At 44.5% G+C, this 17,096-nt stretch overlaps 1 protein-coding gene across 1 annotated transcript; it reads left to right on the top strand.

Moving 5' to 3' along the window:
* Positions 1 to 2,435: 2,435 nt before the first annotated feature.
* Positions 2,436 to 16,090, top strand: LOC138303606 (uncharacterized). The gene is made up of 6 exons (XM_069242897.1): positions 2,436 to 2,569; positions 3,594 to 3,911; positions 6,687 to 6,875; positions 9,962 to 10,087; positions 11,696 to 12,105; positions 15,275 to 16,090. Exons 1-5 carry the CDS (start codon positions 2,518 to 2,520, stop codon positions 12,085 to 12,087), a joined length of 1,077 nt encoding a protein of 358 aa, XP_069098998.1. The 5' UTR covers positions 2,436 to 2,517; the 3' UTR covers positions 12,088 to 12,105; positions 15,275 to 16,090.
* The last annotated feature ends 1,006 nt before the right edge of the window (positions 16,091 to 17,096 follow it).

The following is a 17,096-nucleotide window of genomic DNA, read 5'->3' as shown; positions in this document are numbered from 1 at the left end:
CCTCTCCTCTTTCCTGTCCTGCAGCTCCTGTGGAGGCAGGCCTCTGGCAGATACACTGCTCCCTACTCCATCCTGAACATCAAGGGCATCCATGTCACCTGCTGGGGTTGATAGGGACTCTCCAGAGAACTCAGGACCCTGATCTGGGTCCTTCCTCTCCTCCTCCTCCTCTAACAGTGATCCCTCCTCCTAGTTTCATCCACCTCACCCTCCTCTGAGTTGACTAACCATCTCTGCACTTCCTCACAAGCCCTCAAGGCTACCTGGAGATCCCGCTTGGTAGCCTTTTTTTCTGCTTTCAATCACTTTTGCTTGCAGAGTTTCAACAGCTCATACCTGCTGATCGTGTCAAAGTTGCAGGCATCCATTTCCATGTTACAAAAAGGAAACTATGGCACTTAAATTCAGAAAAAGGGGAAAAATAGCTGATTAAAAAAAATCAAGGAAGAAGTTAAAAACGTGTTTTGGTCTTCAGATGTGGAATAGTAGTGTACACCAAGTCACTGTATGCCACTGCACAAACACAAATCCTATCTCCACCGCTGATCACCAATTGGGTTTCTGTTTGGCAGAGATATGCACCCTGTCAAAGCAGGAACCGAAATCCTAGTTAGGGTAAGTCACAAGCACATTCTAAATTAACCACTGCTCACCTCTGGTAGCTTGGCACGCTAGTCAGGCTTGACTTAAGTGGCAATGTGTAAAGTATTTGTGCAACACTTAAAACACTAAAACTGTGAAAACACCACACAAAAAGATTCTAGAAAAGTAGATCTCGATTTCTTTAGAAATAAAACAAGACCAAAAAAACAAAAATCCTATTAGTAGAACTTGAGTTATGAAGTTTTAAAGATTAGACTGAAAAATAGCACTGAGAAGCAAAATGCGCCAATCAGAGGTATCTGGACGCCCCAGACTGGGACAAAGTCAAAAGTTCAGGCCTGAGATATGATGTGGAGGTTCCCACTGCAATTGCATCATAAAAAGTGATGCAACAGTGGTGCAAGGGGCTCCTAAATATGCCCCTGTGTTCCTTGCTTTTTAAGCTGTGATAAAGTGCAGTAATGGATCTCATTCAAGGCAATGATAGTGGTGCACCTCTGAGGCTGGTGGCATCAGATCTTATGTACATATTTATGAGAAGCTTGTGCCCCCATTGCAGTGGCTTAACTCTTTCAACCAAACCTATGAGGCCACGCAAAGTCACTTTCCGTGGCATTGAATGGCCTCATAGATATAGGTAAAGCAAGGTAGCATAATTCGCTGTGTTACCTTACTCTTCATTAGGGAGGCATTCCATGGGCGTTGCGGTGGGTGTTCCCACGCAACTCCCATGGATTTCAACAAATCCCCCAGATTTACAAGGCCATGTAAACCTGACCATGGTGCAAGGGAACCTGCGTTGGTGCCAGGCTGCTGAAACTGTGCCAGCGCAGGGGGAAATGACAGGCATGCGAGGTATTCCCTAGATACAGCGCATTCCAGCCCTTTCACTTTGACGCACGGCAGCCTGCGCCAAATCCTCATAAGTCTGGGCCTAAGTCTCATTTACAACGATGCTCCGCAACGCAACAACAGTGTTCGCATTTTCTTACTGTTGACAGCTAGGTGCCAAGTGGGACAAGCTGATCAAAGACTGGCGGGGGTCTTGTTATTGGCTACACATGTCCTGATAGTTTTCATTCTTTACCGACCTGGACCACAGCAAGTGGGAGGACAAAACAACATCACAACAGGCCACCCTGCTGCGCCAGGAGCAACAGACAGAGTGAGGGGACGTGGGACCAGTGGACACGCAGATGGAGAGGCCTCTTGGACTAAAGCTAATATAAGAAACATTATCTGGGCGGGAATGGCCTTTATGCGCAGTGACAGTTGTGGGCCTTGAGACCAAAACAACGAGTCTCACTTGAGTTAAAAGTTGTTTTGTCCTGGTGAACCTGCCTCCCTGGGATTGCTGCAACCCACAAAAGAATTCTTCAAATGCAACCTATAAATAGCCACAGCTCGGGTGTCACTTACAGAAAGGCAGAGTTAATACTATGGAAAGAGGGTGGTTCCACGAACTATTTTCAAAAGAGGGAATTATTGCACCAGCTCGGTGACAAAGAGGTGACCATAGCTCCTGGTACTCCGGTGACATGTCATCGTGTCCTCGGATGCTGAGTCATGCAGAGGGAAAATGTCACACAAAGCTTGTTTTCAGTATGTGTAGGGATGCAATGCCTCTTCCAGGTAGCCCGGACTGCTCCATGCATGGTCAGCGCGATGACGTGCCACAGCTTGGTGGATGCTGCTCAGGTTCCATGCGCGGCGTGATGCGATAATTATTGGTTTCAGAGCCCTATGGCCCCCTCTCCCTCCCCTTCGCTCGGCCCACAATGGAATCATCCGTAGATAAATACAAGGGCGCAAAAGGCTGAGCCTTCAGCAGGAAGAGTGACTGGAGTTTTGGACTCTACATTCCCTCGAAGGCCCACTCTGACCTGTGCAGTGACCCTGGGCAGATTTGTCACAATGAAGATCCTCATCTTGTCCGTGCTGGTGGCCGCTGGCTTGGCAGCAGCTGGTGAGTCTGCCCCGGAAGAAGATAGTAGGGGAGACTGGTCACGTGATTGCTGGAGAAAAGGGGCCATGGTGGGGAGAAGTTCTGGAAGAGAAGAGGGTTGAATTCAGTGTAGCTCATAGTGGGTGTCCAAAAGTGTACAAGGGGAGGGACGAGTGGAAGGCGTCAAGGCGCTTCTGGGGGAAAGTTGTGTAAATGGGAGAGTGGGAGGCTGTAGAGGCAAACGAGGAAATGTGGTAGAAGGCTAAAAGGTGAGGCTGAGGTAATGGCAGAGAACATTGCAGGGTGAGAGCGGACATGACTTGGTAAAGGTTGAAAGTTTCTTAAAACATGGCTGGTCAGAGGAATATGAGGGGTGGTGAAAAGACAAAGTGAGGGCTGATGTCCTAGGGAAGAAGTTGAATTGCTAAAGCTTGAGAGACCAGTAGGGCTCGGATATGGTGATGTAAGCTCGAGGCAGAGTATGGGAAGAGGAAGAAGTGGGGCTAGGCCGAGAGGTGATGAAGATTTGGGATACTGGAGAAAGAAAGTTGTCAAGTGCTTTGGAGAGGGAAGTAGGAAGTCATTGACTCAGGAGAAGGTTAAAGAAGAGACATCGCTAGACAAGGTGAGTGCGTCAAAGAGAAGGGATGAAACCTGGAGATGGATGGAACAAGGAGGAAACGTGGTGAAAGGGGAAAACTGGAAATTGGAAGGAGAGTGAAAAGAAAGCAAAGAAGATTACAGAGTAAATGGAGAAGCATGGTACACGTGGAGCCAGGGAGGAAGAAATGGCGAAGGAATTGTGAAGGGAATGAATAAGAGTGGGAGAAGTGGGAGGCCGGAGGTGTGAAGTGAGAACAGATGAGAGCAAAACATAGAAGAGTAGAGATATTGAGGTTGTAGAAAAAGAAGTAAGCCTTAGGAAATGAGAAAGAAAGGAAGTCTGGAAGACTTGGTGAAAGTAGAGTGTGAGTAGTGGGTCGGAAGGAAGGAAGAGTTTTTTACCAGTTTGATCTTCTCACCTATCTCTGTGTTTTATTTCCAGACCACCCTCTTCCACCTGCAAGCTCACCACCCCCGCCAGCACGAAGGAGCGAACCATTCCTGCCCCCTCCTGGGGGTACACCGATGATGCACCTTCATGAGAATGCAATAACGTCACCACCACCTGGGGTGCCGCCATTCATGTCCCTACCTGGAATGCCGCCTTTAATGCTGCCACATGGCGGCTCACCTTTTCCGATGCCTCCTGGCTTCCCAGATCTCTCATTGGTCAGAAACTGCACCCAGAATACAGACTGCTCGGGGGAGCTGAGATGCTGCTGGCTGCCCTGTGGGCGGAAGTGCATCCCGCTTGTCCCAGGTGAGTACAGCCTAGAGCCCCTCCCACTGGGGAGCAGAGGGTGGGTGCCTGTCCACCGACCTGCCATTTTATAGGGTAGGGTCACTGAGAGGGGTTTTGTGGTTTTAAATGTTTATTTCCAGTGAATATGAAATTAAAGACACTTAGGAAGGACTTGGGTGGTAAAGAGACACCTGTAAAATATATGCCCAGGCTCCTGTATAGTTAGGAAACCTTGCCTGAAGAAGGGTTGGCAGAGAGAGGGATTTATGGTGATTGAAAACTACAAGAACAACTGTCAATCAGGCACAGAACATGATTGTATGGTTTATGAGCTGGGGATGCCTCACAAGAGGGAGTTGTGCCCTCAGGCAGACTATAGTCAGGGGAATGGCTTGGTCAGTAAATCTGAGAGGTGGGGGGGTGTAGTCTTCAGTTTTTCCAACAATCATGCTGGCATACCATATTAAAATATATGACATGAGAAGCAGGGCATGAGCAGGGTTTAAGAGGTAGTGGAGAGAGAGAGGAGTGCAGATTATTAGGGGTACTTAAAACACAATACTTTTCAAATTAACCAACTTTTAAAGCAAAGACAAGAGAGACAGAGCTTGTGTATTTGTGTGTGTGCTTGTATGTGTGTGTGTGTGTGTGTGTGTAGCTAGTCAGGGTCAGCTTGTAAAAATCAAAGATGAAATCCAAAAGATACCACACGATACCTGACTGAAAGCACCTGTACCCAGTATTTACAATAGTTTTCAAAGTAACAAAGTTTTAAGGCAGAGACAAGAGAGACAGAGTGTGTGTATTTGTGTGTGTGTGTGTGTGTGTTGTTTGTCAGCGTGGGCTTGTAAAAATCCAGGGTGAGATCCAAATGATTCCACATCATACCTGACTGAAAGCACCTGTACCCAGTATTTACTACAGAATATATTTTTTGGGTGGTTTAACACCCCAAACACCACTCCTGAAGCCACACCCCTGATTATACTATCCTAGAACGTGAACTGCCCTACCTAAAGAGGAAAAGGCCACCCTGTCAAAAAAGGCATACTGAACAGTAGGTCTCAGTAAGCGGGAGGGCAAACTAAGGGGTCTCCAACCTTTTTTGTAGTAAAAGCTACTTATTTTGATGAAAATCATCAGCTGCTATGAATATATTATAATTTTAACACTGACCACATCGGATAAGTTTACATGTTGGTTTTAAATATGAACTTTCAGTTTTTGTAGGCTGGGCTACACACAGGAGAGCTACTTATAGGTAGCTCGAGAGCTACAAGTAGCTCACAAGCTACTCGTGGGAGACCTGATTTACCAGAGAATGATGCTGAGCCCACCAGGTGCTCCTTGGCTACAACAGAATGTATGTCTGCAGATGCTTGCTCACTTCCCCTTTTGTACACAGATGCCATCCATGTCCTTCTACATGAAGCCAGAGCGAGGTCCAGTTTAGAGTTGTGCTTTCCATGCCAAAACAGTTTCTAGTGATAAGGGTAGAGCTATACCAGAGGCACCAATTTAAAAACTCCTTGATGAGGGGACTTTGTGACTCTGCTATCAGGCTCCCTGGAAGGCCCTTCTTTTGTCTTGGTGTCCCAGTGTCGCTGGTGGAATCAACAGCTATCTAGAGATATTCAAGTATTTTCCTTTAAGGGCTTAAACAGCATAGGTTAGCAGTGGATCAAAGGCTGTGCAGATGCCAAGGGGTACAACAGGAGGAATAGAGAGTCCTTGATAATGGTGGAACAGCATGCCACCATGATGCTGTTGAACACTGATCAAACAGAGAAGAATCAGACATCGGTACTGGTGGCAGAGGGGTGACCTCTGAATGAGAGAAAATGTGCTATAGATAATGGAAAGACCACAGGGCACCAGGATGCCAGGGGTCACAGCAGAATGAGGAACAACCATCCACAGATAATGGTGGAATCAAAGTCCACCAGATGCCAGAGGTTACATTAGAATGAGGGAAACAAACAACAGAGAATGTTGAATCCCAAAGTCACCATAATGCTGTACCTAGCTGTGTAGGTAGGAGTAGTAAATCTATACTTGCTCTAAATACACTTACCTTTCCATACCTTGTCCATTGATGTCCATAGTATTCTTGTATCTCAATATCCTTTGAATATTCAGAAGCACAACTTTTGAGGCACTTTCACTAGAAAATAATGACTCCGACATAATGGTAAGTTCGAAAGGCACCAGAATGTCACCGGTCACTGTATTATGAGAGACAAAAATCCCCCATAGAGCTGATGGGTAATGGCAAGTTGAAACCACACCAAGATACAAAGGATCACCAGAGGATGAAAGAAAAATCAGTGTAGAGACTAGCGGGGTCATAGATGATATAAAATTCAGTGAAAGAACTTGTGAGCAGTGGCGTAACAAAGGCTCCCGCGCTGCGGGTGGCGGTGGGGGGGCGAGCTCCAAGGGCCCCGGCAGCACAGCACCTGGCCCGAATGAGTACAGAAGGGGGCCCCCTGCATGTTCTTTGCACGGGCCCCCTCGAGTTTCGTTACGCCACTGTTTGTGAGCGTAAAGGGCACGAGAATGCCATGGGTCACCATAAGGTGGAATCAGAATCACCGATACTGACTAGGGGGTCAAAGGCCACCAGGAAGCCAGAGCTCACCAATGAAGGAAAATCACGAAGAAGGAATAACTTTCCAAGAATGCAATAGTTTGCTAAAAAAAAGAAATAGGACTGTAAAGTGTGCTTCTGATGCTATGGAGTCATCCAGGGACCTTATTTCCATGCTGTGCGCTTCTCTTCTCCCCATAAAGATGTGACTCGGCCAGAGGGACCTAAAGTTTGCCCAGAAGACATACTGAGGAAACTGAATATTTCGAACCCGCCTTCTGGATTTCCCGACCCGAGCACCATCAGGAACTGCTCTCATTCAACAGAGTGTGGCCAGAATCTGAAGTGCTGCCTGACCCCCTATGGAGGAAAGTGCATGCCAACCATCTCCTGTGAGTACACACATCTCCCTTCTGAGGGAACACTCCTTCCTGTAAGTCCACACTACTTCTCAGTGCGGAGACATACATCTACTGCAAGTCCTCATAACCTGGGACTTAGTGAGTAAGCACCCATCTCCTGTGAGTGCACGCTCATTTCTTACAAATCTGTCTCCCTCTTTCATTATCTGCCCCCTTCTCTCTCTCTTGCTGCCTCTCACTCTTTCTGTCTCTTCCTCTGTCTCTCTCTTTCTTTCCTTATCTCTCTCAGCCCCTCTCTTTCTCTTTCTTTCTCTCTAAACTTCTCTATTCTCTCTCTCTCTTGCTTTCGCTCTCTTCCTCTCTCTTTTTCTTTCTCTCTGTCACCCTATCTCTCTACCACTCCCCCTTGCTCTCTCCCTCTCTATCTCCCTCGCTCTCTCATTCTCACCTTTCTCTCTGTCGATGTCTACACCTCTTTCTCTCTCTCTCTCACTCAATCTCTCTCACTTACTGTCTCTCTGTCTCTCTCTCTGTCTCACAGTCTCTCTCAATGTGTCTCTGTCTTTCTGTCTCTCATCCTCTCTGTCTAGCTCCCTTCTCTCTACCGTCTTCCGAATGTATCCCTCTCTCTCTCATTCTCTCTGTTCCCCTCTATTTCTGTCTGTCCACCTTCTCATGTTCCCTCTCTCTCCCCTCTACCTCTGTCTCTATGTCCTTTCTCTTTACCGTCTCTCAGTTTGTCTCTCGACCCATTTTCTCTTGCTTCTTCTCTTTGCCCCCTCTGTCTTCTCCTCTATTTATGTCTGTGCTTCTTTGTATGTGTTAGCGACCATATCTTTAAGCATCCATTCTTTCCTGCATGATAGATGCTGTTCCTGGATTTTAATAAATTTGCACCTTGTGCCATCACAATGACATAAATCAACAAGTGTAATTTTACAACATAATATGTCACTCAACTATCCATCCATCCGTCCATCTAAACGTCCATCCATCCACCAACTCATTTAATATTCCTTACCCTCTTCCCTTTGTAGGTCTGCATGACTACCTTGCCCGCTCCATCCATCCATCCATTACTCCACCCATCTTTCCATGTATACATTTCTCAATCTTTTCCTCATCTCTCCATCCGTCGCTCCCTCTCTATTGAACTTTCTGTCCATCTATCCCTTATGCCTCTCCCATTTCCATTCCTCACCTGCTCACTCCAACGCCTGCATACTTGCTCCTTTTTTCCTTCCTGTGGCCTTCTCTTATCGTGCTCTTTCGAGCCCTTCTACTGCTTATCTCTTTACCATCCCGTAACTCATCCAGCAATGAACACTCTACCTTACACCATGCATGTGTTATTGCCCTCCCTATCAATCCCTGTCCATCCACCCACGAATACCTCTATATTCCAGTCTTTCAACATCCTTGACTTTAATCTCCTTTATTTCACCTGCCCTCACCCTTACAGAACAATCCCTACCACCCTCCCATCATGCAGATGCACCCTTCTTTATCTACTTTTCTCTATCCCATTATTATTGTCACTGTCTCTTCGTTCCTATGAGCTGTAAAGTCCCTTTATTTATCCAACAGCCACACAATCCCTGCCTCCCTTCATCTATCCACCTTCTCGGGTGTCCAAACACCATTCATTCATTCATTCATTAGCCATCATTCTCCCTCTATCCACCTTGCTGTTTTTAGTTCATCCACTATGTGTTCACACTATTACATCCCTTCCTTCCTCCATGTGAAAGGTGATCAAACCTCACCTCTAACAGGTCTTAGGGCCAGGTGTAGGAAGGTTCCAAATTGTGAGTTGCAATTTGCGAGTCCCAGCGACTCGCAAATTGCAACTCGCAATTTGGAATGCAGAAAGGTGTCTCAGAAACCTTCTGTGAGTCGCTATGCGGTCGCAAAGACCCACCTCATTAATATTAATGAGGTGGGTCGCAATTTGCGACCCCATAGCAATTCAGGGCACTCACGGGGATGGTGGCCTGCTGGAGACAGCAGACCACCATGTCCGTGACTGCTTTTAAATAAAGCAGTCATTTTTTTTTCAAAGTGTAGCCCGTTTTCCTTAAAGGAAAACAAGCTGCACTTTGAAAAAAAAAACGAAACCTTTAGTTTCGGTATTTTTCAGGGCAGGTAGTAGTCCCTTGGACCACTGCCTGCTCTGAAAAATTATTTTTTTATCCAGACACGAAGGGGGTTTGCGCCTGGGTTACCATCCACTTCAAGTGGATGGTAACTACGCTTAAATGCATTTTGCGAGCCGGTTCCGACTCGCAAAATGCATTTCTACATATCAAAGTGGCTTTAGCAACTCGCAAACGCGATTTTCGCCATTTGCGACTCGCTAAACCCTTGCTACATCTGGCCCTTAGTTATGTGACATCATCAGAGAATCTAATAATCTAATATGCTATTGAACCTCTCATGAGGGGTCAATGGTGCATACTGGGATCAAAGAAAGGACCCCAAGTTTAAGGTTCCATGTAAGAACAGAGTAAAAATCATCTATTGAGTGGCGTGAATTTCAAAATAAAGACAGCCTCTACCTTGCATAAATCACCATGCATACATTCAAAGCGGTTTGATTCATAAATTCAGCTAGACTCTCTTTCAACTTCTTATACAGCTCTAACTCCAGTCCTAGCTCGTTGTGAATTTAGAAGTAGATCGACATTTTTGTATGTGTTTTAAGATCGATTTTTTCAGTATTTGTTTTAGATACTACATTTTTGCAATCTCTTCCTTCATAACCCACTGACTGTACACAACACAGAACCAAGATGCAGCAGGTTAATGGTTAAGAAATTGCCCATGCCCTATTCAAGGAGCCCTTGTAGAAGGCAATGCTTGTAGTGGACAGAATGAGAGACCCAACTAAGCTATTTAATGACTGATGGCATCTGTGGACCAGTGGGTCTGATCACCAATGTCAATTGGTGGGACTTCATCAGATCCTACAGAGCCAGACACTGTGGACTTCGCCATTATGCACATAAGGCCTAACATCTCCTAAATGTTGCATTCAATTATGTTTCATGTATTTTACCTGCATGTGTCAAAGTTATGTACTGATGGGAAATGTCCCTACTTTTCCTTATGTGCAGATAATTCCTCTACAGAAGGATTTGTGAACATGTGTCCAATGGACTTCTTTATAATGCTGTTTACTCCCAAGAACCAGTCTGGCGGCTTGATGATGCCGGGTCCTGGAGACCATCCTCACATCTTTGGTAAGAGCACCCATCACAAATGGTAATGCTAGAAAAGAACCAAAGGAGGATCCTCCTCTGTGGTTGCTCAAGCTCTTTACACCTTTGTCTCTACCTACATTATTTGCTGTTATTCGTCCATACCTTCCCATTTCTACAGTATAAAGTACCCTCACTCATTGTTTCTCCATGCCTTTGTTCTAGAATAGTCCTTCTCGTTGTGCCTCATTCTGCCTTCTAGAAAAGGGGATCCTTCTCTGTATACAATTATCTCTTCTATGTCGGGTCTTCCCACTCACTCATTCATTATTTATTTTGGCTATCTTCCCTTCTCCTATGTCCTTAAGTGTCTCCTCCCATTCCCACTTTCTCACCCTTCTACACATCATCCTCCTGCGAGTTCTCAACCCCGCTTTGAAACCTGCATTTCTCATATTGCTCTCCAAGTCCTTGTTAGCTGGTGTCCTGTCTGTGGGCCTGATTCACAAAGGTAGAACTGAAGTCTAACTTTAGTCCTTCAAGTCTTAGTTTAGACCTGAAGTCTAAATTTAGACCTAAAGTCTAAGGGCTCAGTTCATAAAGGTGAGCTTAGTCCTTACGTCTAAGTTGAGACCTGAAGTCTAAATTTGGACCTGAAATCTAAGGGCCTACTTCACAAAGGTAAACTTTGACCTGAAGCCCAAGTTTAGACTTGAAGTCTAACATTAGACCTAAAGTCTAATTTTAGACCTGAAATCTAAGCTTAGATTTCTGTCTATTATTAGACTTCAGGTTTAACCTTAGACTTCAGGACTAAGTTTACCTTTGTGAATCAGGCCGAAGTCTTTTAGAATCTCTTTTTCACCATATCACTAATGTCTATCACTCTCTACCACCTTTTTTACTGTCTCTTCTCTACCTCTTTTCGCATTTTTCTCTCATACAATCTTTATCTTCATCTGCTGTACTTCCATCCCACCCTACAGAACTCATTAGACATCTCTGATACAACACCAATAAATACTTAAAAAGAACAAAATATGTTTCCTCTACCTTGTCCTAAGGACAATGATAGGGACAGCACTCATTCACTTCATTTTTGCGGGCCTCTTTCATTACACAGACCTCCAGCGATGCTTCAGCAGCCAGTTTGCTTTGTATCTCGTTTTTGGATGGTAAAGAAACATAAGACGCTGAAAGGACTAAAGTTCACCTATAACACAGAATGTTACAGTGCATTCCATGTTAATGTAACTCCGCCAGGGTAGAGTAAGGTAAACAACACTTCACTCAACCCATGAAGAAGGGAAGAAGCCCAATGAGCACTGGGGTCCTATTGCACCATCATGCTGCTCGCCATGACTAAAGCAGCAGTGATATTGGTGAATGTAGAAACATATTAACACGCTCTTTACTCCCAAATGTCAAGGCAAAGACTGAGAATAAAGTTTGTGGTATCGGAAAAAAGTTTGCCTTAGATTGTGGTCCACCGTTACCCATCACCCATTGCCCAGCAGAGCTCTTGCTCACCTGTAAATCTCCGGCTGTGGGTACTGTAAATGTATACATCTCTTTGTGTTTTCTCCCTACTCATGTTCCTTTCTCTTGCACTTCCTGTGATTCTCCCCTCCCCCACAATATCTCCTCCAGGTGACTTCTATCCATCGTCCATGGACAGCATCCCTATCCAGCTTAATACCCTGATCACTGGGATAGCAGCAGAGGTCAAGAGACAAGTACCTTGGAAGAGCAAGGAAGTGGACAATATCAATAATAGAATCAAAGAAAAGGTCAGAGAAGCATTCCATAGCCTCCAGGAGAAGGTGAAGGCTGGAATGGATGCCCTGAAGACTGTCCACAAGCTCCTCAAGGACAACAACATTCCTAAGCCAAAGATCATTGAAATTCTGACGAACACAGGCAAAGCTTGCCCAGCAGACAAGAAGGAAGGGCCGTGGAATGTGGCACAGAAGATTGACACTGTCATGGCTGCCCTAAAAAAGTTCCAGTTGACGACACCTCCAAAAAGCAGCCGTCCATAAAGAATCTCGTCACTTCTGGTAAGAATAATTAATGAAGTCAAGCTTTCTCTCAAGTTCAGAGGCACACTTTATGACTGCTAGTCACTTCAGGGCATCGGTGGGTCACATAGCCATATGTAGGATGTCATGGAGGTGCCTTCCTTTTCAGTGATCCCCATTACAGAGCTCATGCTATCTGAATGTCACCATGACTAACCTCCTCCTCATGTTAGAGGAACTCTCAAGGTGAGTCTTGCAGAGGACACCACCCTTACACAACTTGCTTCCTTAAGAACCTTAAATTCATGAAAAAAAACAATGCTCATGTGATAATATTGTGTCAGTCCCACAACCTGCAGTGGTACATCACCGCTGGCTTTTACTGCAGTAGGCACCTAAAATCTCCATCCAGAAACTCACAATATGCCCTTGCTTATCCTACCTAAGACCGTCTGACCTCAATGGTAAACCCTCACCTGACCTCAATGGTAAACCCTCACCAGCACTGCAAGTGGGGCCAGATTTAACAAAAAAGGCATTTGCGATTCGGAAATAGCGATTTTTAAGAAATCGCTATTTCTGATTCTCAAAATGCAATGTATCATATTTACAATTCGGTAATAGCGATCTATTAGAAATCGCAAATGCTATTACCGACTCGCAAATTGCGATACAGACCCCATTCGCACCTATGGGCCTGTAGGCCCATATTTGTTAATTTTTTGCATTTCCCAAATTGCGAATTCCTAACTAGAATTCGCAATTTAGGAAATGCAAAAACCGAGGGTGCTGGGGGCCTAAGGCCCCCTCTGCTGCACCCCAAAAAAATATTTCAGGACATGTAAGGAGTACACATGACAAAGGGGCATGTGTGCGTTACATGTCAATTTTAAAAATGCATTTTTAATGCATTTTTAAAATTTGCACATGGTTACCACCAAGCTTAACTTGGTGGTAAGAGCAATTCCTTAATGCCCAATTCGCATTAAGGAATTGCTTGTTACACGTGGTTTAGAAATCGCAAATAAGGAATCCTTATTTGCGATTTCTTATTTAGAGAATCACAATTTGCGATTCTCTAAACAGGCTCGCAAATTTAAGGAATCACTATTTTAGCGATTCCTTAAATTTGCACTGTGAATGCCTTTCATAAATACTGAAAGATACATCTGGCCCGTGGTTCCCACCAACACCTGAAACAACTTTTCTTATTACTTCTGCCAGCTATTTTGCTTGAGGTTTTGCTCCACTCATCTCACTTCTCCCTCTGACTCTGCACTAAATTTTCACTAAAATTGCTCCCACCAACAATTGTGCCTTCATCGAAAAATTTGAGGATGTTTCCTGTTGGTAACTGCTTGCATGGTGGTCACAAACTGGAAAGTACAAGGCAGAAGCCTATCCTTAATAGGGAAGTTTACCTGATGTTGTAGGGCTGGTAAATGGTTTCTGAAGGTGGACCCAGCTGATGTTCTGCAGTGTTCTGCAATGTGAAGCTTAGCAGGACACAGTTTTAAATGAAGCAGAGGAACTGTAAGTATAGCAAACCAGGGACCCAGTTTGTGGCAGGCTTCCTCTTACTGCCCTACTCTAAATGAGTACCTTAGACTTTCCATCTCTAATGCAGGGAAGGTAGCTTCTCTCAAATCATTCAAAGAAGTATATCCTCTAGATGCCACTATCTACATCTGAAACATATCATTTGAGTGTATCCCTAGGTTAACAGGCTATCCAGATGAAAGGGGAGAGCTCGGATCTGATACTGAAATCTGGGAAACACTTCCCACCAAATTACCACCACCTAAACTCCTTTGCTCACACTGCCAAACCCAGGCAGTGGCAACACGTGTAACTAGAGCCTCGTACCCAGCTAGTAAAATATGTATAACCGTTTCCAGAAAGCAGTTGTCATTGGAACACCCCTGTTTCCCCACATAGTTGAGTCCCATTCCATCCCTAAACCTGGCTGTGCTAGAGATGTCATTAAATCACATTAGCCCGTAAACCAGTCCAAGTAAAAGGAAATATTGATGCTGCCTTAAAAATTGATTCCTGTGCCTAGTGAGTGGCCACCTACAGCGTGGACACAACACAGTTTTATGCCTGTGCCTCCCCACTCTGCCTACAGTGCACATCTATATAGGACTCCCTATGTATTCCTTATCCGGTTTCTGATCGAAGGGGTACAACATGTGAGGTGACAGACACCCCGACACTCGAGGGAGAACACGGTTGGCCACACTCCTGGTGCCCTTTGTATATGTCACACAAATTTCAACACTGCACAGCATTATGGCTTATAGAATATTCCAGTGTGTGTTGAAACACAAACAGAATCTGAGCAGTACACAAGGGTCCAAAGTTCCTACCCAGCAGCCTCAATACATACACCCACACTCCCTTCTGAACTCTTGACTGCTAGTCTCTGTCAGGATCTTTGAATGTGATACAGTCTATCCACATCCCATCCATGTTGCCATTAAATAGGCATTACATGGCAAATCACTCACATATCATACCTTTATGAACACTAGAAGGTCAACCCGAGAAGAATTATTTATTATGACAATTTTCCACAGAAAACCATCAGGTTCACCCAAGCTAGTCATCAATGAGGAACCCATAAAGAAACTTCCCCCAGTTACTAACTACACACCAACTATGACAGTTAATGGCAAGCTATCTACTAAGTGTCTGTTCCCATCCTCACAGAATCAAACCCTATATTCTACCCCAACATTATAAATTGTAAACCACCCAGCGCACCACAAGAACACACAACACAGCATGTTCACCTCATCTTCTACAGTTAGAATGTGGTCCAGCTCAGTGTAGGTTACTGGTAAATAACCTCCGGTGACTTGCTTGCTGCTCTGAATGCTATGACCAGATAGTCCTCAGAGCCTCCTCTGGTGAAAAGTGCCCTTTTCGTTACCCTGTTTGGGTAACTTCAGAACGTCTAATTGGCTTGGTGGGTTCTGGACTACACAGCGTTTGTTGTGATAGCAGGCCAGTAACTTTAATAGCAACAAATTTGCCCCATTGTTGGATTCTCCTTAGATGCACTAAATACAAATATGAGCAAAAATGCGAATGTGACACTTTTGTATACAGTAGCAAATACACTAAAAACACCTAATTTTAAGTAAAAAATAATCCACATTGATGACAATAGGGTAACTAAATATTCTCCCTTCTTTTTCAACAGAACAGAGATGACAAAGTCAAGACTGGTGGCCATGAAGAGCATGTTTCTTAGTCGACAGGCATCCTGTTTTCCTGGTATTTTATGCTTTGTAACAAATTCCTACTGATTAAGTATCTGGTAAACAATGTGTGTGTAGAGTTGGCGCAGTCTTGAGTTGCCTATATTGTGATCTGGTCAGCTTCCACCGTTATCCCACCTTTCACTCCCAAATTTACTTACCTTTCGTTCATGGAAAATCTGCCAGTTGACTGAAAAATACCATCTTTTGCTTAAAAGGCTTGACTTTTGGTTACGCTTTCCAATAGCATCAAGTATTTCTAATTGAAAAAGAACGAGTTTTTAATTGACAACGGAGAGTCTTGTTATTATGTTTAATGAATAAAATCGTTTGCATAGAAATGTTTGGTTTTGTTCTGGTATTTTTGCACATTGGCCTTTATCCTTCTCCTGGGGAAGATTGTGATGCATGAAAGTGGGAGAAGTGGTGATTCCATAACCACAATGCGCAGGTTGCGGTGCTCAGGCTGAAGAAACACAAGTACAACTAACTGCTTCATCCAATGATATTACTGGTTGGTTTCTGGTCACTGTTGCTGACCTCCCAGTGCTTCACATTTGATTTGTATGTTTATCAGTCATTGTTATGAAGTAAGCCACTCTATGAAAACAATACACATTCTTTAGAATAATTGTGTTGTGCAAGAATATGACTGTTTCAGTAAATCTTTATATACTTTTATTTGTATCTCTCTTGTGTTTATCCTGGCCATGCCTGTGTAAAACAATAAAAGGGGTACGATCTGTTTCCACAACTTCCATGGGAGTCAGCATGTCATTTTCCAGGTTGGGGTAATCATCTGTGTCCCTGGAAAGGATGGGGGTTCAGGTGAGGCACTGTGAGCTAGCTAGGAATTGTGCCAACAGTTACTGATGGTGTAGGTGGACTCAGTCCTCTCTTCCTGAAGTTCTGCCACCCTAATATGCAGTCCTTCCTTTTAGTCTAAGGCATATAACACTGCATTTTTGTGAAGTTTTCTATAGCTCACTTGGCATGTGGGATGGAGGCGCATGGCTGAGTACTTGAGCCCACGGAGATACTTTTAATTCACAGATTGTGTTCTACATAGTACACCTTTCTGTGAGACTCTCAAATCTTCAAGGTGAGACAATTCAGTTTAGCTTCATCAACCAGCCTGACAAGATGTGCTTGGAGCACATCTCTTACCCCCATGCTTGATAGCTGCACCAAAAAGACCCTTGTGTTACATCCCCAACCGCATGCGTCTGTGGCCCCTTATCAAGGCCCTTGTACAATTACTACCACGGGAGCACATTTGTTACATCAGCAGGGTCACACGCAGTGGCAATCCTGTGGTGAGCCACACTCAGCAGCCATCTGCAGTCACACAAACAGGACTCCACTCTCTTTCTACAAATAATCATCATCCACCAATGCACCTCTCTTACCTCTGATAGGACCAAGCAATCAACACAAATTTATATATACATCTCCGCCACATATGCAAGCTGTCTGCCAAGTTTCCAGGGTAAGGCAACAAAAGCTAGATGTTCCCCCTGTGCCCTCTGTATCATGCACATGTTTGAGATAACTTATAATACATGTAATATCAAAGAAAAGTAGACCAGAATGAGTGTACAGAACTAAATGAGCCTCTTAAAACAAATGCAAAGTTAGTGAGCTCAGACCAGCTGCCTGTAGAAGGACACTATCATCTGGTAACATCAGACATTGCTTTTTGTTATGCCCAAGAAGCAGAGAAAAAAAACACAGTATAACAAACTGGGTGCACCCTGGGGGACA

The sequence above is a fragment of the Pleurodeles waltl genome, chromosome 7, assembly GCF_031143425.1.
Source record: "Pleurodeles waltl isolate 20211129_DDA chromosome 7, aPleWal1.hap1.20221129, whole genome shotgun sequence".
NCBI lineage: Eukaryota > Metazoa > Chordata > Amphibia > Caudata > Salamandridae > Pleurodeles > Pleurodeles waltl.
The sequence above is the reverse complement of the archived record's forward strand: the minus strand, read 5'-3'. Positions and strand labels throughout refer to the sequence as shown.

Bases quoted from the DNA above. Each gene is read 5' to 3' on its own strand.
- LOC138303606 (XM_069242897.1), top strand. From the start codon at position 2,518: ATGAAGATCCTCATCTTGTCCGTGCTGGTGGCCGCTGGCTTGGCAGCA. The intron at 3,912-6,686 runs GTGAGTACAGCC...CTCCCCATAAAG, and splicing joins GTGCATCCCGCTTGTCCCAG to ATGTGACTCGGCCAGAGGGA. The intron at 6,876-9,961 runs GTGAGTACACAC...CCTTATGTGCAG, and splicing joins GTGCATGCCAACCATCTCCT to ATAATTCCTCTACAGAAGGA.